This window comes from Lagopus muta, chromosome 19 (genome assembly GCF_023343835.1).
Source record: "Lagopus muta isolate bLagMut1 chromosome 19, bLagMut1 primary, whole genome shotgun sequence".
NCBI lineage: Eukaryota > Metazoa > Chordata > Aves > Galliformes > Phasianidae > Lagopus > Lagopus muta.
In genome coordinates, this window is record NC_064451.1 from 3302269 (window position 1) to 3329317 (window position 27049).

General features: G+C 49.9%; 1 protein-coding gene across 4 annotated transcripts in view; it reads right to left on the minus strand.

The window, feature by feature from the left end:
• Positions 1 to 764: 764 nt before the first annotated feature.
• The window catches only part of ASTN2 (astrotactin 2), a 264246-nt gene continuing 237961 nt past the window's right edge, over positions 765 to 27049 (minus strand). For 3 of the 4 annotated variants that reach the window (XM_048965611.1, XM_048965613.1, XM_048965615.1), the window contains 3 exons: positions 16493 to 16593; positions 15118 to 15301; positions 3135 to 9165 (listed from right to left, as the gene is read on the minus strand). In XM_048965611.1, the coding sequence (XP_048821568.1) occupies positions 8928 to 9165; positions 15118 to 15301; positions 16493 to 16593 (523 nt within the window). In that variant the 3' untranslated portion in view covers positions 3135 to 8927. Of the gene's footprint in view, positions 809 to 3134; positions 9166 to 15117; positions 15302 to 16492; positions 16594 to 27049 lie in introns of those variants that run through there. The other variant, XM_048965614.1, reaches the window with a different exon arrangement.

Sequence of the window (27049 nt, forward strand, 5' to 3'; positions counted from 1 at the left end):
CCTGCCAGGGCCAGCCTCTGCTCTCGGCAGTCTGGGGACGACCAGGTCCCTTCCCCGCACGGAGGCTTTCCATGCTGCTATTTGATATATATTTTTTTTCCATTTTTGGCACTGTCCATCTCCTCCAGAGGGGCTGCGAGCACCGCGAGCAGAGATGCTGCTCTGAGTCACATTAACTTACGAACGCTACGTTTTGATTTTTCAAGGAGATCAGATTGCTTTAAGGGGAACAAGGAGAGGGGACTCATGGGATCTGAATACCTGACCAACTGGATGGCCTTGCAGCATCTACTGCTGTAAGGTAGCTTGACTGCCTGGTAGAGTCCTGGGGAATGAGCCTTCATGATGGTGATGGACATCCAGTGCGAGATGAGAGGGACGCGGGGTGAAACTGAACAAGAAAATTGGGGGAATAGGAGAAGGTGCTCATGCTGATGAAATTTAGCTGCTTATGAAGTCCAGGTCACATCGGTGCCAAGAGCATCTCTGTCACAGACTGTGAGCCAAGGCTGCACTCAAAGGGCCACCAGTGGTCTCCAAGGCCAGAGGGAGGGCAAGCTGGAGCAGAAAGCAGTGTATGGTGCGGGATGGGGTGGGAAACTCCTATCAGCTGCTACCCCACTCCCTCCCCACCCTCTCGCAGATGGGCTGAGCTGGTGTCATCCCGCTTTTCTTGCATCTCCTGCTGTCCCCTCCCAGGCTGAGAAAGGAGGATGGCACCAGAGGACTCTTGGAGTCGGGTTCCAGCTACCTCCCTTCCGGTTTCGGTTTCACTTGGTTGTAACTGTCGGTTTGTTCTAGGTTTCACCTGTGTTTAAGAAAAACAAAAAAGAAAAAAAAGAAAAAAAGAAAAAAAAAAAAAGAAAAAAAGAGAAAAAGAAAGCCAATAGCCAACAAAAGTTTCTTGCTACAAAGGATTCAAGTGGGAAAAAAAAAATAGGAGAAAAGAAAACCCACATAATCCAAATCCAAGAAGAGAGAAGAGCAGAGCCTATTTTTGTGAGTTTGAAAGGAAAACACTGATTCTGCCAGCTGAGTAGAGGTAGATACTTAAGTGTAGATTTCCCTAGAAGTACTGTGAGGTTTTATAACATTGTCTGGTTTTGTTTTCCTTGTGCTTTGTGATAAGTCCAGGAACTAAGACTAAGGTATTTTTTTCCCCTGGTATATTGTTGTCTGGGGGGAGGGGGGAGTTTTGTTTTGGTTTTTTTCCAGATTTTTTTTGTTTCATTTTGTTTTTAAGTGAGTATTTGTGCTCATTTTTACATTAACCAACTGTACACAGACATGTAACCAGTATTTCAGTGTGCTCTAATTACTGCACTCAGAAGCACTGCTCAGTCTGAATCCCGAGGAGTCGCAAGAGGTTGGGAATGAGTGGGAGGAGATAGGTGATCCCATTAGCGGCGCGCTGATGTCCCCTTTCTGCCCCTCTGCCCCGTCAATCCCAATTGAGGCCAAGCTAGAAAACAGGAGGTGTTACGGTGAGGTCAGGTGAGGCTGGGATGCCCAAGGGTATTTAGAGCTGGAGATTTGTCCTTTTAATTTTTTTGGATGCCATGGAAATCGCCACCTCTTTGGCCTCATCTTGACCTCCCCTGCTCCATCCATGATGCCTCAGTGACACTCGGTGGGTGTGTTGGTGTCCCTGGGAGGAGACCTTCTGCCCAGCTTAGACACCGTTCTCCATACCGTCACGGTTGTGATCTCAGTGGTCCCATGTAAGTCTCAGTGGTGCAGTGAAGGTGATATCCTCCACGTTTGTTCCGTGCCATCCCATCCTCCCGCTGTGGCCATCTCCCTTGAGCGGGCAGCTGGCCTTGTGTGTTGTGCACCTTGAAGGCCAGGGACCAGTCCTCTTGCCTCTGGAAGTTGCTGACCACTGAGGTCAATGGGAACATGACTGAAGCTCTGGTAACCAAGGCTCCAGCAGGCCCAGGTGGCCCAAATGTTTTTTCTTGGAGCTATGGCTCATTTGTTCGATCGGAGTTTGTATTGGGCTGTTCTTGCCACCTGGGGAACCAGTGTCGGAAGGTCGTGTCAGCAGGAGCAGAGCAGGGCCTGAGGTTTTGTTTCACTTTTAGTTTTGCAAGCGGATTTGTTCCCCTTTTCACCTGATCTACACATCCAAGATTCACTAGGAATAATAATCGCTTCCTCTGAGGCCAGAACCAAGACTTGCGTTGGCTTCACGTGACAGACGAGGATCTTGGTGCTACTCGGTGTTGTTAGTCCTGCGAGGTCAAGATGCAGAGCTATGAGTCCAATTTGTCTTTGGTTCCCATTCTGGCTTGGGTTGGTCTTTTGTTTTTTTCATTCGTTTGGTGAGGCCACAATTCAGCCACCAGTTTCCATCTTCTGAGTGTGAAGAACGAGGGCTTTAATGAAACATTTCACCAGCAATTAAAGAGGGAATTGGAACCATTGTGGAACTTGCATTGTACGGCCTCTGTAATTACGTACCTGTCTGCAGATGATAGGCTGAATTTTGCTTCCACCAAGTCAACAGGGGTTTTTGTTGTTGTTGTTGTTGTTGTTGTTGACTTCACTGGGAGCAGGATTGAGCCGTACTATATATATAAATATATATATATAAATATATATGATATATATATAATATTATATGTGTAATATTATATATATATATCAGTGTAATATTTACAAATAAAACTGTGATCTCGTCTAGAGAAAAATGTATTCATATTACCAACTGCTCTTCCATATTTATGTATCATATTGTATCTTTTTATTATTGTTATAATTATTATGATTATTATGGTTATTATTATTATTATGGAATCTTTCTTGGCACCTTTTGGAAGCGACGTCAACCAATACTCCAATGAAGTGCTGAGGATCTATTTTCACAAGAATTCTACTGGTCTACTGTATAAAAGAGAAAAGAAAAAAAAAACAAAAAAGAAAAAAAAAGAACCAAGCAAAATACAGTTCAACCCTTAATTCTGTACCTCACGCCTGTACGTTTGCTGCTCCGATTTTGGGTTTTATTTTGCGTTCGTTTGTTTTTAACGGATCTAATTTAAGTCTCCAAGCAATATATAAAGATGTAAATAGTAAAGCTTATTTATTAAGATTGTCATCTTTTTTAATTTATATTTACACAGTTGTTCATCTAATTTATTTTTTTTTTTTTTTCAATACAGTTTTTAACAGTTGTCCTTTTTTGGTTCATGAGGTTTTTTTTGAAGTCATTTTCACAGAATTTCTTTATACAGGTTTTTCTCTTCCTTTTAATAAACAACAACTTCCTCTGGTCTTTCAAGAACAGGTCATGTTTCACTCAAAAAAAAAAAAGTTTTGTCAGACTCATCAGAAATATTTTGCCATTGTTGATTCCTATACCCTAAAGTTCTATATTATATAAATATATAATACCTTGTATGCTTAAATATTTAACTGTGTGATTTTGTATATATCTTCATACACATGCTCACACACATATGAGGGTTAATGTCCCCAGATGCTGGGAGAACAGAGAATCAGAAACACAAACAATATAAGCTTGTATTAAAGAGTTCTGAACTGGACTGCTTGCTTTTGCCACGTCTTTGCTTTCGGTCGAGCTGGCCCCGAGCATCGCTGGGTGTGGGAGGGTGAGCGTGGTCCCACATCTGGATGCACAGCTGTACGGGCTGCCCTGCCACGTGCTCCCCTGCCTCAGTTTCAGGCAGGGTCTGCAGCACTCACAGTGCTCTGGCAGGGCTGGTGGAGGGAGGCAGCCCCCCCCGGGGTGTGGTGTGGTTCCCTGCCACCCAATGGGTCTGGTTCCGCCGTCAGACCCTGAGGCAATGGGGTCTGTCCTGAAGAATTCCACTTTGTCTCAATTGGGAAACCTTTAGAGAAACATTCAAGCCCGTAAGTGTGCCTGAATAGTGCCCTCATCACTTGGAAAAGAGCGCTCACACGTTAAGGCTTGGCCTCAGCGACAACCTGGGGCTGTGCCAGGCTGCAGCTCCGCGCTGCTGTGACCTGTCTGCCACCCAGCACATCTAAGGACTCTTCCCCTGCCCTCTGCTGCTTACATTCTCCATCAGCTGCACAGCACTGTCATCCAGCAGATGAGTCCCAACAGGAACTCGCCATGACTCAGGAGTATGACCTAAGCGGGGAGGAAGGCTGGAAGCCATCTGCATGCACCCCAGGGCTGAGTGTGCCAGATGCAGAACCCTGTGGGCACTGTGGAATGAGGCTCTGTGTCCCATTTAACATCATTTTGCTCAGCAGAGTGATGGATCAGATCCATGCCCACCCCGCAGCAGGACCCCGTGGTGCAGACCCCAGCCCACCTCCCAGCTTGGAGCTGCTGCAGCAGGCAGGGGAGGGATGTCTGTGCTGCTGTAGCTGGGAAATGTGTATCGACTCAGCATTTACAATGTGAATTGATTCAGCATCGACGCCTCCAAACTGGGCCTGTGCACGCTGTCAGGATAGGTGCCATTCAGCCCTGACAGTTATTGACTCCCTATTGATTCTGAAGAGGGTCACTGTTAACCCAGTTAACTCTCACCCTCATCAATGATTTAACTCCCCAGGGAAGCCCAGACAGGACAGGGAGGCTGGAGAGGACCTGGAGCATGTGGGTAAGAGCCTTGATGATGGCTGTGCTGCACCACTTGCAGGTCCTTTTGCTTTTGTTGCTGTTGGACTATAATGGCAGACAGCTCTGTCTGCCATCCTGATGTATGTGCACTACTGAAAAGCAACACTTTGCCCGCTTTTAGAAATGTGGCATTAATACTGACTGTCGTGTGTAAAGAGGCTGTGGACTGAACAACAAATGAATTCCACACTGCAGTCTATGGGGCGCTTGGGGGCAATAAACTGAAGGGCAGCAATAAATTAATATTTTTTTTTTACACTGACATAAGTGAGTCACTAAAAAAGATGTTTTGCATTTCAGCTGTCAAAATCTACTGCAATATATCGAGTGGGGAGAGAGAGTGACAGCCCATGGTGCCTCTATAGCATCCCTGTCAGTGGCCAATGCATTATTAATGCAGTATAAGCACGTTGAACGGCCCTGTCAATAGAACACACCGTAGCTAAAAAGGCCTATAAACGGTGTATTAAACGGTTTGTGTCTATAGCAATACATAAATCAATTAACTGTGCATTGAAGGATCTATTAAGCATTAATACAGGCTTTAAGACAGGAGCAACCTACAGAGGCAGCTCCTGCTGGGCTGTGCTGCAGCCGCTGAGCGATGCTCATCTCCATTCCTCACATGTGCACAACCACACGAGCACAATCAATTGCAGTGTGCGGCCAAAACAACCATTCCTATGGCCAGTTCATGTGTCTGTCTGGAAATCAATCGCTGAAGAGCAGGGGAAGGGAAAACATGCATCAATACCTGCATTGAGAGAGGGCTGAAGGCACTGCTCAAAGAGTGGGCCACCAGCTGATGTTAAAAGTGGCAGAGGGAAAGCAAGGGATGTCACTTTCTGATCAGCCCCAAGCTGCAATGCCAGCCAGCCTGTGCCACCAAGCACTGTGTGGCTGCAGACACCCGTGTCACCCGCCGTGGGTCCTGTGGGCTGTGATAAACCAAGGGAGCTGACTGTGTTCGCTGCATGCAACAGCAGGGAAGCTGCTCCTGGTTCATACATCTGAGTCGTCACCTGGCTGAAAGCCACAGCTCCTCCACCAAGTGTGGCACTGGGAACTGTAGGAATGGGAAAATGCAGCTGTTGGCAACATGAAGCAATGTGGACAAAAGGATGTAGAGACTTCAAGAAAGGCTTCCAGAAACTGGAGTGTAAGGAAAGCTGCTCACCTTTCCCATGTACTGAAGGCACCTGAAGATCAGATGAGCATCCAGCTGTGCCCGTTAGCGGATGGTGCCTATGTGTGTGCTCCCTGTGCTGCCCAGTGCACCTCCTCGGGTGCCATGGCCTAAGGCACAGTGAAGGGAGGTGAGCTGTTCCCAGGCCTCTTCCACTCACCCCCTGGCCCAAAAGTTTGCTGATAAAACGCAGCCAAAGGATCCTAAAAACATTACGCTCAGGAGAGGCAGTAATGTATGAAAATAGTTCTGAAGGTCTTGATGATCTTCCGGGCGACTCAGGCCTAGTGAGGACCATCCGTGGTTAAAAGCTTGCACAAAATAGTTGTGGTTTTTTTGTTGTTGTTGGGTTGGTTTTTTTTGTAGATACCAAGTCTTGTCACCTGCTATCCGCAGCCTTCTGGTCATTTTACTTACAGTGAAAATAGGACTGGTGCCAACAGCCACTCTCACCTCCTTCCTACAAAGACATTACCTACCAGCTTACGTTATGGAAGCTACCCCCTGCCTCCCAGTTGTACATTTATTTTTAAGAAGCATGCAAGCGTCCCATCTCAGCTGGAGCCCACGGCCCTTTGTTTGACTACAGGTGTTCATAAAAAAAAAGAAAAGGAAAAAAACCAGGGCTGGAGTGGATGGGTGTGACAGGAGTGAGAGCACATGGAAGATGCCAGGTGAGCAATGCCTGCAGACGAAGCCCCTCGTGCTGCTCCTTCCCACCAATGCACCCAGGAGGATGAGGATGGCTGCAGTGCACACTGCATGCGGGCACGCATGCGGCAGAGCGTGAGCCCATGGGCCAGCATTGCTGGGCTGTGACTGCAACTATTTATCTTGAAAGCCTGATGGTAACATTCTCCAAAATTTCCAGTTAGAAAACACAGAACCTTCCATTCAGCCGCGAGCCCAAGCATGTGTAACCTCGACGAATTCCTCGGGTTTGTTTGGCTTGGGTCGGCCGCGCCGGGCAGCATCCGTGGCCACAGTCTGCCTGGGGCTGGAACTGAGATGAGAGCTCTGTGTGCTCCTCGACAGCTGAACGGCTGCCAAATGCTCTCTGCCACTCTGCCCCAGCACATCCGCCTGCTGCATTCCCCCCCGTGCTGCCACCAGCATCACCAAGGATATGAGTGGGCTTTGGCGTGCGGCCTCCATTCCCAGTTCCTACAACACTGCACTCGTGGCAGTCAGGCATCCCATAATAGCGCTAGTCCTGTAACCACCACAACATCCCCACCTGCCGTGTCATTGGCATCGTAGAAAATGCCAGCAGTGTCACTCAGGTCCATCAGGCTGGGACCATCAGCACATTCGCAGTCTGAGGGTTTTTGCTTTGTTTTGCTTCTCACAATAGCCAAGCTGAGCAAATAATGCTGCAACACCTCGAGCAGAGCTGCCCGCTTCCTGAGGTGCAAGATTTGGGAGCTGACTCTGGATGAGGCCAACAGTTGCACTTGCAGGATGGCACTGAGATGCACTGAGGCTCATCAGACCCAGGCAAGGAAATGCAAAGTGTGCATTGGGCTGCAGGAAGCTGAGGTTGTCCTCTCCACCCCAAGGAACACCAAACAGGAAAAGAGATTTTGGCTTTAAAAAAAAAGGGCTCCCAAACAACCTGTGGTGCTCTTGTTCCAAAGGCTCCCCTGTGTGCTCCAGCAGGACACTGACCAGGTGCTGGAGGGCTCCCCAGCCTGCAGCATCCATGTGGGTCAAGACAAATGAAGAGACAGGACGCAAGGAAAAAGGGAAAAACAAGAGCAATGTGGGAGACACGACCACAATTAGCCAAAGCAGGCAAAGAGGTTTATCTCAAGAAGGATAAGCCTGGCTGAACTTCCTCCACATCAAATCCTGCACCTTTGTTTGGTTTCAAAACACGTCCATTTTGAAACTCACCTCCTTGTTTTCTTTACTTTAAAGGGTTAAATAACCTGGAAAAAAAACAAACAGAACTGTTTGCTTTGGGCTGACTGAACTGATTCATTCAGCCCACAGTGTTTCCTTTTCCCCCTCCAGCCCCCCTCCAGGTTTGTTGTTTTGCTTTAAGAAAGAAAAAGCAATAGCTTTGGGCTGCTTTGATTTTTGTTGTTTTTTTTTCCTCTCACCCTCCTGCACTCATTGGTTTGGCGACCAGACTGAAAAATCCATTACCCACACAAATCCTGGGCCAGCCTAACCCACATCTGACAGTAAAAGAAACCAGATTCTCCATGTCTTTTTAGCCCCTGGCTTCCTTCTTGGGCTTTCCCACATATCTGAAGCTCCCAGAGGGGCTGCGATGGGTGCTGGGCAGGGCCAGGACCCTACACAGAGGCTGCACTTTCCCCTCCTCTCCCAGCGCCTGCTCTCGGGGTCAGCGCCGGTCTCTGGTCCTTGGGGTTGGCCATTGGGGGAGTCCTCTCCTCTCAGCTGAAGCAGCGGCGAGACAGCATCAGGAAGAAACACCAAAGGAAGCACGGAGATGGACTTAATATGAACCTTTAATGCACAGAACGAGCTGCCGGGAGCCTTGCGAACGAAGGCACGGAGCCATTCTGCTACCTTGGAGTGGTAAAAAACCCCCAGCGTGTCCGCAACGTCCTGGCACCTGCCTGGCATCCACCTCTGGGCCACGCGCTCACAGCTGGGATGCTCCTGGCGTCCTCGGCCAATGTGGCACCAAATTCCTGGCCCCACAGCTCCGGGTGGGCAGGGGATCCCCAGGCCCAGAAGTTCCCCTGCTCAGGCTCTCGCCTCCTGCAGATATCGCCTCCTCCCAGCATTTCGGAGTGTGTAGTCCAGGAAATTCAGTAAGAAAAGATTAAAAAGGAGAGACTTTTGCGCTGAGTCAAATCAGGTGTTGGGTTTTTGTCGGTTGGTTTTTGTTGTGTTTTTTTGTTTGTTTGTTTGTTTGTTTCCTCTGGAAAAAATTAAAAAATGAAAGGAAAGGAAATTAAAGTCCAACTTGCAGATTTCGCGTTTCTCTGCCATTGATGTGAGAAAGTCCTGCTTGGCCTCGCTGCCCCCTTTCACCCCTCCGAACACCTCCCGTCCCTGAACCCCAGCAGCACTCAGCACATCACGAGTCCTCGACTCCTCGGAGTCCCTCTGCCTCCCACAGCTCCAGGCCGGCACCGTCCCTCACCGCCCCTTGGACTCCCCGTAGGTGTTGCGCAGCATGGAGACCATCTTCTCCTCGCACGTGACTTTGGTGTCCTTTAGGATGCTGTACCACACCATGCCAGGAGGCCGGACCTCCTCGCTGCGGCAGAACAGGTAGGGCATGGTCTCGGTGCGGCTCTGGATGTAGGAGCTGCGGAGCAGCGTTGAGCAGTGACTGCTGACTTTCTCCAGCCTCCGCAGGATCAGGTGTGCCTTCCTGGAGGGAAGAACCAGAAATAGGAGCAGAGGAGTCCCCAGGGCACACATGGCTTCCATCACTGGCTCTGTCTCATGGCAAGAATCACAGAACCACAGAATGGCTGGGTTGCAAGGGACCTCACAGCTCAGGCTGCCCAGGGCCCCATCTAATGGCCTTGGGCACCTCCAGGGATGGGCACTCACACATCTCTAGGCAGCAGTGCCTCACTGACCTCTAGGTAAGGAATTTCCTGCTCACATCAGACCTAAATCTGATCTCTTTTAAAAAGAGAGAGCTTTTTCTTTTAAATCCATTCCCTCTTTTGTCCCATCATTATCTGCCCATGTAAAAAGTCACTCTCCCTCCTGCTTATAAGCTCCCTTTAAGAAGGCTGCAGTGAGGTCTGCCCGGAGCCTTCTCCAGGCTGAACACCCCCAGCTCTCAGTCTGTCTGCGTAACAGAGGTGCTCCAACCTCCAACCATCTTCATGGCTGGCTCATGCCCAGCTTTTATACACCAAACCCTTCTCCGTGGGGCTGCTCTCAGTGAGTTCTTCTCTCAGTGCATACATATACCTGGGATTACACCAACTCAAGCACAATACCCTGCACTTGGCTTTGTCGAGCCTCATGAGGTTCAATGGATGAGAACCATGACCTGAGACATCGCCTTGCCTGTTTTAGGTGGAGAGCAGCTCTACTTTGTGTCAAAGTTCATACACATCCATGCATGGGGCTGGAGGGACCTCAGGCATGAGCAGCAGAGCAGCTCGGGTGCCCTGAACTGTGCCAGGTGGTCACCAGAGTGCCACATGTTCCACAGCACTCCGTGGGGACCCCCAGTACTGCCAGCCCACGAGTGCTGCCCTCCCTGCTCTGTTTGCCTAAGTCTCCAGGAGGCAAATGGCCCGAAAGGACTGACACTAGAAGAGCGAGGAGAAAAAGCACAACACATTAAGACAAAACAAAATAAACCCGTTAGAAACCAAGAATCCCCTTGTGGGAGTCTGCAAAGTGCTAAATCAAACAAAGGGAGGGGAAGAGGGTTTACTTCAGTGGTCTGAAAGTCTCAAGATCACAGATTATTTCCTCTCCCTCTGGTGCCACAGGAAAGCTCTGGATTTGGGGTTAGGGGATTTCACAGTTCCTGGAGGAATGTAAATTCCTGATAATGATATGTCAGAGGCAGCGCTGTCAGTCAGTGAGGCATAAACATGGGGATTATTTGATTATGGAAGCTGAGCGGCGTTGCAGCCTGGGCTGTGAGCTCCTAACGAGGAGCAGCACCAGCAGCACCCAGTATGGGATGCAAGGAAGGAGGGCAGATGAGGCACAAGGGCACATCAGCGCCTCCTGATGTGCCACCGATCCCCCAGTTCACACGTGTGAAATTCCACAGTGGCATCAGATGCTCTCAGGAAAGACTCATGGATTAAAGCTCAGCTCAGAGCAAACCAAGATCCACAGTGCCTGGTGCTACAATGAGGCCAACAGATCTCACTCAATCACTCTCGCTGCTGGTGGACGGGACCAAAGGGGATCATGTGCAATCAGCCTGCCCTGATGAATATGTCCAACCTGCTCTTTAGTCAAAGGCAGAGCACAGTTTGTTTCCACAAGCAGTCCTTCAGCTTATCCATCTTAATGCTGAGCAGCTGTTTCATAACATCTGCTCTTTCTTGAAGGGGAGGTTGGCCAAACGTAGAGCCCACATCCACCCTGTAAGATGGACATTCCTGTAAGCAGACCATGCTCAGGAGCAGAGCACTGAACCAGACCTGCCTCTCTCTCAATGGGATAACTATCATCTTTCCAGGGCCACAGCTCTGTGGTGACCCTTATTTACCATAAATCATCTCTATTGCCAAAAGTAGGTTCTGCTCCTTTCCCAGCTTATCCCTGCCCATTGGCTTGTGCTGGTGCAGGTGTCCATTGGGATGAATGGGATTCACTGACATGGAGAAGTTGTCCACCTGAAGGCCAATCAAGCATCCAATGGCTTTTCTCCCAAACTGGTTCCTAGTCCAGCTCACCAGGAGGCCTTCCCAGGCTTGCACAAGAGGAGAGCACCAACAAGTGGATGCGGCCAGTCTTTGAGGCATTTCCCAGTGGTAGGTAACAGTGACTTGCTCTTAATCAGGTTGAGGGCTGGGCACCCCAGCACATGCTCACACACATCTGCTGGCCAAGCTCTTCCCTTTTCCTCCTCCCATCTCACCAGCTGTCTGTCTCCTCCCCTGCACAGCCCTCTCAGCCCATCTCTCACTTCCCTCCTGCATAACCTGACCATTTCCCTCCATCTCCCTTGGTCTTCCCTACTCTCCCATTTTCATTACATGTTCCACCACCCCAGGATCACCTGGATTTTGCTAAAAATGACCACGTTGCCTTCTTTTCCTGATAGACATATGGGTCTCTTGGCCAGATAAACACTCTCATTTGTGAATCACAGAATGGTTTGAGTTGAAAGGAATCTTCAAAGGTCATCTGATCCAACTCCCCTGCAAGGAGCAGGAACATCTACATCTACAGCTCAACAAAGAGCAGCAGGGCTGAACCATGCAGACCTGCTGGTCTCTCATTTGCTGCAGTCAACGCTTCTTGGGTCGGTGGTCTCCACATCTGCAGCATCTGCAGTTGTGCTCGGTGCAATCAGCCCCAAGAAAGGGATGTGGCACACGATGAGCTGACTCTACAAGGATGCTGAGAAAGCACAGCACCATGGTCCAGGTGATGGGAGGGAGGGAATCAGGTCCCTCACTTTTGGTTTCCGGCACCAAAGCCCCAGTTTTGATGGGTTTCACTGCTTTGAGACTGAGTCACTTATTTTAGTGAGGTAATGAAGTCATGTGTAAATATTAGATTTAGCTTTTGGCTGTCAGCTGTTCCCTCTTAAAAAAAAAAATAAGGAGCAAGAGAGACAGAGCGGGTGAGGGGAGGGGTGAGAAAGGGAGAGAAGCTTTCTGGTGAAGGCTGGGTAATAAATTACAGGAGCAGCTCTTGGGCTGCCAATTTAACGCCATAAATCAAGCGCTGGGTATTACCCAAGTGCTCCCTGCGGAGGGCTGTCGGGTCAGAACGACCACCTTTTCAAATACTGGAAATGAAATCTTCCTAAATGCTGACCAACCTCATCCCTGCCAGAAACAATAATTTATTGCCTTATTAAAGGGCAGGAATCAAGAGAGGACAGCAGGGGAGCGAGGTGGGGGTCATTTTCATGGCCAGATCCCGGCTCTCCAAAGGATGAAGCAGCCCCTCCTTGCTCCCCCATAGCCCAGCTCCACTGCAGGGTGCCCCCACTCTGGGTGTCCCCAGGGACCGGTTCTTGAGTGATGGATTTAGGAGGTCATCACCCACATCATAAATGGTGGAGAGAGGGATTCTGATAGTGATGGCTCCACACGGCTGCTCCCCTCTTGGTGTGGGGAGAGGGGTGGGAGGGGACGGGGGGCTGCCAAGGAAGGTGCCAAGTGAGAGGGAGGACGAGCTTCCTCGGTCTGCTGCAGGAGGGGCTGGTTGCCCGTCTGCTCTGTTCCCATATGGGACGATTTTGTCATCAATGCAGATTTTTCCACTCTACTGAGAACTGACCCAGGTCTGTCAGACCCTCATCTGAGAGGATAATGAGTCCGGGACTCGATGGCCTCTTATCACAGCCTCCCATCGGTACATTGCATTCCCCTCGGTTCCAGAAGGCAGCTGCTCTGGGGATGCACTGATCTCATGAGGCCGCCCCGGCTGCTGCCCGGGGACCTGCCTGAGGGAAGGAGAGCTGTGAGCCCCACATCTTGACCTTGCTGTTCCTGGTAGCCGCAGGCAGGGGCACAGAGGGAAGATTTTAACCTAATTCTTTCTCCCGCCTCCTCCTAACAGCCAGGCTCTGTTCGCAGTGGTCACAAGGATTGTCCAAAAATACAGTATGAGAAAATAATAAAGAAATCTCCCTGTTGCCATGTCAGGAAGCGCTCTTGCTGCACCGATCCAAAGGTCTGAACACACAGTAGCATTAAACCTTCACTGCTTTAGACAGATTCTCTGTTTTGTTGGAACAAATTAACTCTGCGAGACTCATTTGGTGTTTGTAGGAGGAATGGGGGGAGCAGGAAAGGGGTTGTTGTTGCTGAAGGAGACGAGCAGGATGAAGCAAGCCAGGTGCCAAGATGCTGCTGACCACAGAAAGTCCTGGTTTAGGGCCACCTATGAGCTAAGTTTTTAATGTCTCCTTAATGTAAACCGTCTGGTTGGGACATCTGGCTGTCAGCGTGTCTTCTCGCGAGCAGCTGTTTGCAGTAACCTGTGGCTTTCATGGAAACTGGGCTCACGAGGACTCCAGTGTGATGTATTTATTACACGGAGGCAATCAACTTCCCTCTTGTCGCTCAGTTTTATGAGCGAACATTTACTGCGAATCTGAGGCTCATCTGATAAACATTTCAAGGTATGAAAATGAATGTTCCTCTGGGAAGGAGAACAGCCCGTCAATTAAAATCGCGTTACGAGATGGCCTCCCTTGGCAAATCCTCCCCACGTCAGTGCCTCCGCTTCTGTCCCAGCTCCCGGCGATGCTGGGTGGGATGCAGAGCTCTGCTCTTGTCTGGCATCGACTGCCGCTGCATTTCCCCTTGGCTGCAGGTCACACACTGCTCAAACATGGAGTGGGGGCACATGAGCTCTGCAAGGGATCATCTGCCTGGCGAGGAAGGCAGACAGCAGCCGAATCGACCACTGGCTCCAGATGTAGCTCGGTATGGAGTGCAACAATGCGGGCTATTTAAATGTCACCTTGCAAATCTGGCGGCTCAGTGTAGGTATCAGGGTAGCTAACATGCTGCAATAAGTTGGATCTCAAGTGACAAGGGAAATAAGAAGAGTAAGAAGAGTGTAAGAAGAGGCTGATGGACCCCGGGGGCTCAGAGCAGTTGGAAAGGACAAACAAGTCTGCAGTGTCATCAGAGAAGGAGGAAGGCGGTGGGAAGGAAGAGTGGCTCAGCGTCAGGCGCTAATGAGCTATCAAAGAAATTACGACCAAGGTCGTTTCTGTGGGAGGGCAAGCACCAGGCCAGCCTGGATTTATGTCTGTGAGAGCAGGAGCTGTTGTGAAGTGCTGTCATCCTGGTATTATGGACGGATCCTCGCTCGTGTCCAACAAGCAGACAGAAGTCGAGGAGAAAGAAGGAAATTCTTATTCACGGACAGCCCAACCCCTCTCCTCCATCCTTCCCTGCTCCAGTTTGTCAGAGAACAACAAAAAATCATAGAATGGCTTGGGTTGGAAGGGATCTAGTTCCAGTGGTTGTCAACCACCAAATTCAGCACCAGAACAGACTGCCTAGGGCCCCATCCAAAGTTAGATAAGGATGATTCAAGAGCAGCGTCTACAAAAGCTTCAAGGCTACTTGAATTCTGAAGAGATTGTAACTTGTCCACAGGGTTATGACTTTCTCCAAACACTCCTTGCATGGTACCAGGGACACCACAGCAATGAAAATAAGGACGATCTTCTTAGCACCTACATCAATGAATTGAATTATTGTTACGGGAGAGTGAAGATGGAAAAGGGAACTTTGGAAATATTTACAGCTTGTACAGCAACCATATGGCACAGCAAGGATAAAGATGTGTCAGGTGCAATAGAGATAGAAATCAGCAGAAGGGAAAGTCCATGAAAAATACTACCTAGTAGAGACAATTTTACCACTTAGAATTTTGCTTAGTTGTTGATCCCCTCTGATAACATCCAAGTGCTGGCTTACACACAGACCATGCACTGTCCCTGATTAAGACCCTCTGGTCTCCCCATGGTGTTCCCAGTACCCTGCAGTACCGCCCACTTCAGCTTTCCCACAAGCATTTATCAAAGACCAAGCAGGGCCTGGTCAACACCATTGGATGGTTAATAACAAGAGGGGACTTCTCTCAGCTGTGAGGAGGCAGCGGGGCTGGGAGGATGCAGGATAAGGGTGGGTACCTGGGCCCCAGCTCGTCTTCACTACGCCAGACAAAGTCTCCGAACTTCTCATAGTGGGAGTTGTAGTGGTGCTGGACTCGGAACAGCATGGAAGCAGAGACCTCCATCAGCGTGTTGTAGGCTGTCTGCTGCTCCTTCCCACTGGTGTAGCCATTATAGAGGTTGTAGATTTTGTCAGCTATCTCTGGAAGAGAGCAGGGGACAAGATTTACTGAGCACAGGTGTAGTGGGAATGCTAAGTTACGGCCTGAAGCAGTGATTGAGCACCTGGTGGGAAGGCAGGGCCAACCCAGGGGAGCTCAGCTGCATGCAATACACCTGAGTAATTGGAAGGGGTGGAGGCAGGATCTACTCCTTCTACGACCTCATTTAAGGGTTGGTAGTGGAGGTAAGGGCACCTCTTGCTGTGTATCCCTGTCTACGTGAGGCCTGCCAAAGGTAAGTAGTTATTTTCTTTCATTTCTGAGGCTGCTGCATTTGGGCTCATTCTTGTTTGCTGGGCCCAAAGACTGTGATACCCTGCCATTATCATGGTACTTTCCATCCCATTATAGCAATACAACAGGGAAAACGAACAAGCAGAGAACCCTGAAAAGGGCTGGTGGGAGGTGCTGGGATAGCTGCAAATGAAGCTTGATTTATTGAGCAAGAAGGTGCGTGTTTTTGTTGTAAAAAAAAAAAAAAAAAAAAAAAAAAAAAAAAAAGTATTTTTTAAGAAATGAAAAATGTAGAAAACTCTTTTTCTTTCCTTTTCTGTAAAGCCTCTCATTTGCTCTTGTTTTGGAAGTGCTTATCAATAACACTAAACAAAGCATTAATCAAAGCTTTCTTTTGTTTGTTTCCCAAAGTAGAAAGAAAGGAAATAGGTAGCAGGCCTTCTTTTCTTTTTTAGACAAGTAATTTAAAACTCAAAAACAGCAAAATGCTTTGGGAAGGAGAGAACAAATTTGACTGATTGGTTTCAAAACTGGGAAATGAAACTATGAAAGTGGTTGATGTCTCCATTTCAGAGTCAACACAGCTGCTACTGCTGTCCCACTAAAGACCCAGAGTTGGGTCCCAATCAGGGCTGCCCTTACTTTGCAGGCAGCAATTGCCCTTTTCCATAGGATGTTTGTTGGCAGGTCCCCAGGATCATACAGGGGAGCAGACATGATGGCACTGAGCTATGCAGGACCATACAGCCTCCACTACAAGATGTTTGCAATTTGCCATCCATCCCAGCCCCATATCCCTGTGCCCAGGGCTCACTTATAAGAGCTTGTGCTCTGGAAGAGGAGACTGGAGAGGGTTGCAGGTGTGTAATGGATACAGGAGAAGCAAAATTAACAGGAAATGGCTTCTGTCTTGGGAGACGAGGTGCCTGAAGACTGACCTTCTGCCTTGCTGTCATCTACCAGTGGGCAGGCTGTCCTCAGGGTGACCGTGCTCAGCTCAGAGTGTCTCCCTCGTGTGTCCACCGCATACAGAGTGAACCTGGAAAGCAGGAAGGGAAAGAAAAATGTCTTTATCTCCTGGTCTGACACCACCAGATTGTTATGGGAGCTGACTTCATGAGAAGTGAAAAATGCGGTCCTGGCTCCCATCAGTCACTTCTGGCATCTCAAGGGGATGCAAGATGTCTCTGGCTAAGAATAGGAAAGCAAATAGCAAAAGGAGGCATGGGGGTAGGTCACAGCATCCCCGTGCACCAAGGGTGGGCTGCGTGCAGCTCCATGAGTTGGAGAAGGATGCACACACCTCTGCATGAGGTGCCATGCACCCATGCAATGCAGTAACATTGCAGTGCTTGCACCTCCCTGCAGTAATTCTGCTCTAAGTAGGATCTGTGCTGACAAGCGACAGCTCGCACACATCCTGCAAAAGGCCCTTGAGGTTGTTTTCTAGATCATTTCCTCACCAGGGTGGGGCTGGTAAAAGGGTGGGAATGATAATTTCACACTTGAAGCTAATGGAGAGCATCTGACAGTAAAATACAGCTTTTGTGCTGGATGGAGCACTGCATAAACAGGCTGTGGCTGCATGGGATGTCCTGTGATGCTAAGCTCAGAGCTGTGCTCACAATATCAGAGCTCCAAAATGAGAATGCTTCTTTGCAGTGGGGGCAATAATTTTTGCCCACTCTTCCAGAAGATATAGATTGGTATTTACCCAGCCCAAGCCAGGCATGGAAACCAAAGCTGCCTTTGACACAGGGTGGGAGCTGGGCACAGAGGTCCCTGAAACAACACAGCTCTGCAGTTGTAAGCTGAAAGGGGATTGAGACCCTGAGGCTTGTTTACTTAAGGAGTGGTCCTGACTCTCAGCATCCTCATCAGGGACAACAGTGATGCCTGCCTCCTCCTCACTCCCAATCAGTGGGCTGCTCCCACATCCCACCAGCAGCTGATAAGAGCTGACATCTGCATGGTAGCAATTCCCAGCATGGGAAGTGCTCTCTCCAAGCAATTAGCATTAGCTCTGTAACAATATTTGCTGACTGAAAGGATGCCAGCAGACTGCCAAGGAACCCACTTGTGCATAGGGACAAAGCTGGGGCAGGCAGGAGATGCAAACGCTGCGCTTGCCCAAGGAGATGCTATTTAATTCTTTGGCATGACATCATCTTCCTTAATTTAGAGGGAACGTTGCTCAGAGTGGGAGCATCTCACAAGGATGTCCGTGCTGTGCAACTTCACAAGTACCACACACAGGCTGTTCTCCTGCTATAATTAAGGGACAGCAGCAGAGCAATAGGGGAATTCGAATCCAGGTCAGGAGTGTGAGTGCCAGGCTCTGCAGAGCTGCCATCTCCACTTCTACTGAGCAAGGAGTCTCCTGTGGGCAGATAAGCAGCACAGATTGCTCTCTCTGGGTCCACAAAGCAGCAGTAATTGGGGCACGCAGTGTCAAGAAGGGCACCCCAGGAGTCCTGCAGCTCATCCAACCACCCATCAGCAGGCATTGCTCTTCTTAGAAGAATAGAATCATTAAGGTTGGAAAAGACCTGAGATAACCAAGTGCAACCTCATCCCACCACATCTCCAAGGTTGTGGAAGGCCTCCAGGGACAGCACTACTCCCTGGGCAACCTGTGCCAATGCATTACTGCTTTATGAGAGAAGAAATGTTCACTAACACCTTATCTGAACCTCCCCTGGAACAACATGAAGCCATTGCCTCTTATCCTATTGCTGTTACTGGATGCAAAGGTTGAGCCCACCTCCCCACAACCTCCTTTCAGGAGTTGCAGAGAGTGATACAGTCTCTCCCAAGCCTCCTCTTCTCCAGACTGACCCATCTCAGCTTCTTCAGCTGCTCCCCACTGCACTTCTGCTCCAGCCCACTCACAGCCTTGTTGCCTGTCTCTGGATGTGCTCTGTAGTTTCTATGCCTTTCTCGTAGTTAGGGGCAAGCCTCTGCAAGCATGGCAAGCTCTCAGGGGGCTCAACAGGTGGGTTTCTGTTGTGAGCTGACCTCTGTCCCCATGCTGGGTCATTGGCTTAGCTGTGCTGGTTGTGTTTTCCTTTGTAAATGGGTGAGCACAGCTAATGTGCAACCTCTGCTCTGCCTGCGGCAGCTTCATCAAGAAGGCTCCATTATCTGCGAGGTAATCGGTGCCAGAGCACTTCTCTTGAAAACAGCAGACTTTGATGAAAACAATGGTAATAGTCAGCAATTAGTGCCCACGTCACCTATTCCAGCACCCGTGGGTCAGGAGGGATGCGGCTGCCTGGCAGGGGTCACAATGCATCCCCCATCTGCTGGGGGGGAAGGGCCCCTTTAGGCTGTGCTTCTGCCCTCTGCCAACACCAACAGAGCAAAGAGTGACAGCATCCATAATGGTCCAGGCTGGGTTAAAAAACTGATCCACACACAGGGCCTTCATTTCATCAGATGAGATTGGGGGAAAAAAATAAAATGAAAAAGCCATGCTTAAATGGGAAATCATCAGAAGCAAAATGATTTTGACTCGGTCAAAAGAGAATGCTTTAACTCACATGAAACCAATCCTCTCAGAGTTCCCAGAAGAATGGCTTTGTGCTCCATTCCTTTTGGTGGTGAGGCAGTGGCTCAGGCTGCCCAGAGGTGGTGGTGCCCCATCCTTGCAGCTCAGGCAGGACGGAGCTCTGAGCACCTGACTGTTCGGCGCAGGGAGTTGGATTAGAAGGTCCTTAAGATCTCTTCCAACTCAAATGATTTTATGATTCACTCTCAAGAGCTGTTCTGGAATGGGCACCAACAACTTCAGCTCTGGTGGCAGCTGGCAGCCCCAGCAGCACACAGCCCTCTGTCCCTCTCCATTTCCAACCAGCATCTGATCTCACAGGGCTTTGCCATTAACATCCAACAGATTGCTCTTGAAGCACTGACAGCTCTGCTTTAGTGATGGCAAACAGATATTTATGGGGTGAAGCATCTCAACCAGGAGAGCCGCAGCAATGTGAGCAGATTGTAAAAGTGGAAGATGATGGTTGCCCACCTCCTTCTCAACCATTTGACCACCCAGCCTCTCTGTGGCAGAATGATCTCAGAGCAGTTAACAGCCCTGCACGGTGTGCTGGTAATGTTTTCCCTTTATTTGTGGAAATGGATAATCAAGAGAAGAAAGAGCAGAGATTTGTGTCTCCTGCTTGCAGTGTCCAAGAGATACCCATGGCAGCTGTGGGTGAGGTGGGGACATGACCATCCGTACACAGCATTCTGGATGAAGGCCTCGGCAGGCAGCATCTTTGACAACGATGGAGCTGCACCCAACAACGCCAATGGGGCCCTATGGGAGCCTCTAAGGAAAAATGAGACCAACAAGTGGTTTGAATTCCAGGCTGGAATGCCATGAGGCAGCTCTGCCCTGGTTTTTGCCTCCCCCATACCTAGGAGGTTGGTTTGTGCAGCAGTAAGCATTCCCTGCAATGCTCCTTCATGTGCTCCCTGTGCTCTCATGTCCTCCCTCCTTTCCCCCAGTGCTCTTAGCATGATCATACATGGATGCTGCCTTTGGAACAATACTAAGACATATTCTGCCCAAAGAGGTTCCAAGGAGCGTTTTACCACTGGATGCACATACGCTTTTGGCAGAGAGCAGCCCTCCATGCCTGGAAATGCAGCCACCTCAGCAGAGAAACAGCACATCAAGTCCTATGAAATAACACTGCTTAAATGTTTCCCACTACAGTGACCAGAAGGAACTTTTAGAGAGAGATAGAAAGCAATTAACATGCGGCCTCGTGAAATGTCAGCAACACCTTCCTTGTAGATACTCCACCCAAAGCTGGCTAAAGCAGGGATTTTATCACTGGGCTCAAGATAGTTCTTGGGGGGAGGAAGAGAAGGCAGGGAAGAGGGGGGGGGGGGGTTAAAGCTTCAGTTCCTGGAATCCAATGATTGTGGAAGATTGTCAATTGAATTAAAAAAAAAAAAAAAGAAAAAAAAGAACAATATGTTTCTTGCCTTTCTCAATGCAGAGGAAAAAAAAAAAAGAAAACAACACAAAAAAACAAAATTCTAAAGGCCCAAAACCACAAGGCTGAGAATGAAACTCCAGAACATGTTCTTTATTTATAGACAACAACGCTGGCTCATAGTTTTTTTAACTCCATCTCATGATGCTGACAATGTTTGAGTGCTTTACTCATCATCCTTATTTGTAGGAAGGCAGATAAGGACTTCTGTGCTGACCTTCCTGGGCTGGCAGTTGATTTCTTCCCATCCTAAGGAGATAACAAACATTTCTGCTGTCCTGTGAAGCTCCACGAGATGCTGAACCACTATGATCTGGCTGGGCTGCAGGGAAAAGGGTCTGAGTCCAATAAACACTACAGCATCTGCCAAACACCCGTGCAAAGTGCTCGAGTGCCTACAAGCTGCTGGCTGCACACACACACAGTGGCTGTGCAAAAACCCAGCTGTGCCACATGAATGGGGGACAGGGCAGGGTGCTGCTCCAGGGCCCAGCATCATGCTGAGATACGGGCCCAGCCTCTGCAAAGTGGTTCAGCCATGATGTGCTCTTGCCAACACTTCTCATTTCCTGGTCCAGCTGAAGGACTGTATTTTAGTTAATCAACTCAGTGATCAGAGAGAACTTAGAAAGGTAAATGAGAGCAACAGCCCTCTGAAGCAAACCATCACAGCATCATTAAGGTTGGAAAAGACCTAAGATCTCCACAGCCAACCCCAACCCATCCCACCACATTCACTGACCACATCACTCAGCGCCACATCCCCACAGTTATGGAACACCTCCAGGGATGGTGACCCCACCACTCCCTGGGAAGACCTGTTGCAGTGCATTACCACTCTTCTGAGGAAAAAAAGAAGTTAGCTAACATCCAACCTGAACTTCCCCCAGCACAAATTAAAGCCTTCACCTCTCACTCTAAAGCAAGCAGACATTGAGAAGAGAGGGCTTGTGTGGAAGAAGTGACTTTCCCTGTCCCTTGCTGGCCCCATTTCATACTGAGAGCTCACACTGTGCCTGTTTGCAGTGGTGGGCTCATACCTCTGCTTGGGGTTAGAGCAAAGCTTCACAAGACACTGGCAGATCCCTGCTGTACCCTTCCACCAATGCCTCCCAGAGCACAGCTGTCAGATGGAGGGAAACAAGTGTCCCTGCACCACATGCCTCAGGTGTCAGGTGCTTTTTGGAAGCACATAAAACAGCAACCATCAGATGCTGCCAGCAGGTGTCTGGCTCATGCTTTGGGGCTTTACACCATGGGTGGAGGCAGAGCAGAGCAAGTCCCATGGAAAGAAGTGCTGCTGTGCTGGACAAAACTGCTGGTGGGGATGAAATGCGGATGAGAGAACAGCTCCCTGGCACTGGAGCAGGACAGCACGCCCAAAGCATCAGTCCTGACATAAAATAACATTCATGCAGTCAATGTCACAACTCTGGGGCTTCTGCTCCCATGCTCACACCAAGGACCAAGGGAACACAGTCTTATTTTACCATGAAGATCCACAGGAGACCCTCGGGGGTTGGCACCCAAACAGTGCGGATGAGATGATGACGGAAAAAACAGAATCATTGGGAAACTATCATCATAGTAGGAGAGAAGGGAGAGGGGAGTTGGGGATCTGGATTTCTTGGCAGTTGTGTCCTTGCTTTTGTCCTGCAGGCTGTGGAGATGAGAATTAGCAGATGTGCTCACAGAAGCAACACAGCAAGAACTGGCCAGGATCTTCACCACTCCACTGCCAGTTCCAAGGCCTGGGCAAGGTGTCCCCTCCACCCAGCAAAGTCCCAAACAGCCCCAGCTCACCAAGGAGGGGAATCCCAGTGTTCTTTGGTAGACACTGGCACTTCTGTCTCTAGCTAAGCACAAGCAGTTGGCATTCATCTGCCAAATGTCAGGTCCCTGTTTTGCTGGGACTCATCCTGAGATGTCACGTAAAGCCCTGGGCACCCCACAGCCTCCTGCCCAAGCTCCACCAGTGTTACACACTTGGAGGTAAGCCATCACTCTGAGGTTTGGCTCTGCTTCTACACACAGACCTGCAGCTGGACACCTTTCAGCTCATCTGAAAGCATTAGCACATGAGTTCTGCACACCAGGTGGGCCTCCGAAAGGACACTGCTTTGGGTTCCTGTGCCTTGGGCTGTGTTAGGAGCACAGCCCTCCTACTCCCATCATGACTGCAGCTCAGGACATGACAAGGCTGTTCAGAAGGAGAGGGGGAATAAATCAGATTCTTCCTCCCATTGTGCCAGGGAGAAAGGAGAAAGAGGCGGCCTTGGACCCCTGATGAGCTCCACAATGGAAATGTTCGCAGCTCACCATCCCAGCCACTTAACCTACAAATGCTCTGCAAAGCCTGGCCATGGCCAGCCCTGGGGAGATGGGGGGAGAGGGAGGTGGTGACCCTTGGCAAATTAGGAAACGTTCCCCCTCCCAACCTCACAGTCCTTCTAAACAAGAACCAGACACTCCACAGCTCGCTACCCCAGGAGTTCCCCTTGGTGGGGCTTGTTCTCATCCTCCTGGGGGCTTGGCTTCCATCTGGACCGCTGGTTGAAATCCAGCCCAGACTGGTAGCGACTTCAAAAGCCAGTGTCATCTGAGGAGTGGTGGGTGGTCTATGTCAAACGAGTTGATGGCTCTCTGTTCTTATATAAGCCACCACAATAGGGCCTCCTAGTTGAGAGCCCGAGAAGAAAGGCGACGGGTCGCACCGACCGCTGCTGGTCGGCACGGGGAGGCTGCGTGCTCCCCGCCAGCACAGCCCATCTCCACTGGGTTTGTCCCCCAGCATCGCCTGCCCTAGGCATCAAACAAAGCCAAGGCTGCCAACAATAAAGGCACACAATGGGGCTGGGAGGTGGGGGATGCCTCCGTTCACAAAACCCAAGGCAGATCCAAGCGAGGGGAGGCTGTACCCTGCGCTGCTCTGTCCCCACCGTGCACCCAGCAGAAGGATGCTGGCCAGGTCCCGGTCCCTGCTGGCTGAAGGGGACACGGTTCTCACAGCTCCAGTGGGGCCGGGGTGGTGGTGGGGGAGCAAAACAAATAATAAAAACAAAATCCCAGTAAGTACGTTAGAATTCGTTTGAAGTGCAAGGGAGCTTTCAGGCAGGGTTATGTACATCTCCCAGCCCGGCGTGATTTACACATTCCTTGCGAGCAAAGGAATCTTACCCAATTTGAAGTAAAACAGATGTTTTGGGTTTTTCTACACCACCCCCCCCACCTCCTTTTAATCATTTCTTTATTGAAATGGTGGCTATATGGCCGAGCAGCCCTGACAGCGAACTCTGCTACCCCCAGATGGCCTCTGAGGGGCTGGACCCTGCTTCCACAGCACAGAGCCACTGCACTCCTGTGACAGAGCATGCAGTAAGCTGGGTCAGTGAAGTGCCCAGAAGCGATGCTCCAGAGGCATCGTCCCTCCTGCAGGCCTCCTCTCCTGCTTTTTGCTGCAGGAGCAAGGATTGCAGCTCCCAAAAGCTGTTCTGAGCTGACACCCTGCTCCTCCATCCTGCCCATGAGCTCAGGTGAGGGCTCCAGCACTGTTTCCATCAGCCCCAGCCCAGGGGATTTGCTGTGCATGGTGCCCCTACACCCTAAAACCACAACTCATCCTGACTGTGATCTATTCACAGAGTTATTTTGGAAGCAAAGTCTGGATGATGCCCAGCACGATCAATGGGAGGGAAGCACAGGAGCTGTGATCCTCTCACTTCCCAAGTGAAACAGCCCAGCACAGGGGATGGAGCTTCTCTCTTGGTTTCAGCACTGTGTCATCTCAGCCAAGTCACTTTTCCCCTATTTTTGTCCCTTTTTTCCACCCAGTAGTCATTTGGGGAAGCAACTTTGTTTTCCCAGGAGGATGCCCAGCACTGAGTGCAATGGGGACTTCTGAGCATCGATTGACACTGTGAACTACCAGCACAGCCATGCCTTCAAATTTACACTCATAACAACTCATGGCTGGTAGCAAACCCATCCAGCTCCCCATCTTTTCTTTCTCTCTCTTCTTCTCCCTCCCCCTTCCATTTTCCCTCAAATCCTGTTGTTATTTCTCACTACTTCGTTGGTGGCAGGGTGGGAAGGCTTTTTGTGACACATTCACGTACCGTTGGGACTCACTCCCATTCCCGTCTGGTACACGCGATTGCACAAGAGAGAGAAACAAACGGGGATGAGGAAATGCATGTTTATGAGAGGCAGTGCTGTCATCGTGAGTAAGGGACCCCCCGCAACAGAGTCGGCCTGGGAGCCGCTTGAGAGTTTCCATTCTCTCCTAACACTCCATTCATGCCTCATTTCATACCTCCCTGGGGGCTGCACGACTGGCTGTGGTCCCACTGCATGGCGCAGGGCTCTCCCCCCACTTCTGGGGGATTCGCTGCAAGTGGGGAGAGAGAAGTAGTTGTCTCGTAAAGATAATGAATTGAGAAAGAGCAGCACCCTTCTCTGTTGCATGAGCTCCTTGTTCCCCTCCTGCAATGGAATGAGCTCTCCCTGCAGCACCCTCTATGCCCACTCCTCACAGTGCAGAATCATCTAAGCTAGAAAAGACCTCCAATATCACCAAGTCTAACTCACTGCACCATGCCCACTGATGTTACTGCTCAGTGCCATATCTCCACCATTCTAATGCCTTCAGAGATGGCTACTCCACCACCTCCCTGGGCAGCCCATACCAATACCTCCCTCCCTGCTCCCCTTCTCCTAGCCCTCCCCATGCATGGTTCTTCATTAATGAAAGGCTTCACATTGGCACAGACCTTCCCTACTAAGCGTGCTGTTGTCACAGCAACAAACAGCTCCTGACCCATCAGGGAATCCTCCACATAATGCTGTAACATGACAGAAAGCACAGCAATGGCAGAAGGGCAGCAAAGTCCCAGGCAGCAACAAGTGAGGATTTGCTCAGACTAAACAGCCATAGGCACAGAAACAAAGGAAAGAAGCTGCTTACCTTCAGAAGGCCTCAGGTACACAGCAATCTTTGGGAAAAAAAAGAAGAAAAAAAAAAAACAACAAAAAACACAACTTCAACCCTCCCCCTGCCAACCATTAAATGAGGTCTGGGAAGGGGGGTGGATCCTGGCTCCATCCCTTCTGGTCACTCAGCTGCATTGCGTACACCTGTGTTGCCCTTGGTTGGCCCTGCTTCCCATCAGGTGCTCAATCACTGTTTCAAGCTGTGACTTTGCATTTCTGCTACAAACACAAACCATATTACTATCTGATCAGAGACAGCCACTGGTGCATAACCCTGACTGCAGCAATCTCGAAGAGCGAGAGATCCTGTAACAGTGCTATTAATGATTCAGGGACACACTTCATTGGTGGATGACACCCCCAGGAACGTCCCCGCATGCCACCAGGGTGGCCACCACACAAGGCTGGGACGTGTTCCCCTCCCAGCACGTGCTGCAGAGCTCCCAGCAATGTGGTTGGATCCCTCTCCCCAAACAGGTGGGTATTAATGAAAACAAAAGCAATTGCCTGTGCGTGCACACTACAACCCACGTGGGTCCCCCTCCCTTCTGTTTCTATATCCCCCTGTGTCTCCGCACACCTCAATTTCATTATCTCTGATCTTGAGCTGCCTGTTACACACTTTTTGCCAACATAAATATTTAAACCCTGCACATTGCACAGAAAGGCCCTTGTGGAGTTAATGCTTCATCTCGAGTTTCCTCTTGGAAAACAATCCCACGTACAGCAGGTACAAAGTATGGGTAGAGCTGAAAGCCAGAAGGGGGTCTGCAAGGGCTGGGGACTGCAGGGTGATTTTACGTGGTGTGGGGTTGTGCTAAGCTATTCATTCCTGCTACTGGTATGGAAAAGCTCCCAGAAAAGAGGTGCCCCAGTTCCGAGCTGATGGGCTGGACAGACACACCACCAGTCCTTGTCACACATCTCCACGTATGTGGGTCCAGGACAGATGGACACCATGACCCATGGGGACAGAATACTATGAGTTTTACACGAACCCTAGGGGCTTCCACCAGCCTCCTACATGTTGCCTTGATGGCCATGAAGCAGCTTGAGCCAGTGGACAACAGACAGAGTCCAGCTTCTGTCTCAATTTACTTTATGGGCACAAAAGCAAAGGAGAGCAGCACTGATGCGACTCTTGGCAGCAACGCAGCCTTACTCTGGTCCAGCTAAGATCACAATTAGGGAACAAGTTGCAGCTATGGAGACAGCAACTGGCACTGGAGAGCAGCCTGCCTGTGCTGGGACACTCCTCAGCCCTTGGCTGTGCATGATGGATGCTCCGGGAGGAAAAGAAATACTGCGCAGGACAGAAGCACAACTTGTGGCAGCCCTAATAGCTTGGAACACTTTCCCTCATGCCTTTAGGGTGACGTGCTGAGGGGCACTGAAGAAGTGTTCTGGTTCAGGGTGCTTGTTCCTGCCCATCACTTCCTGGGGAGTGCGTGCAAGGCGCATCCCAGCATCCTGGCTCTGCAGCAAACACAAAGCTGACACGGA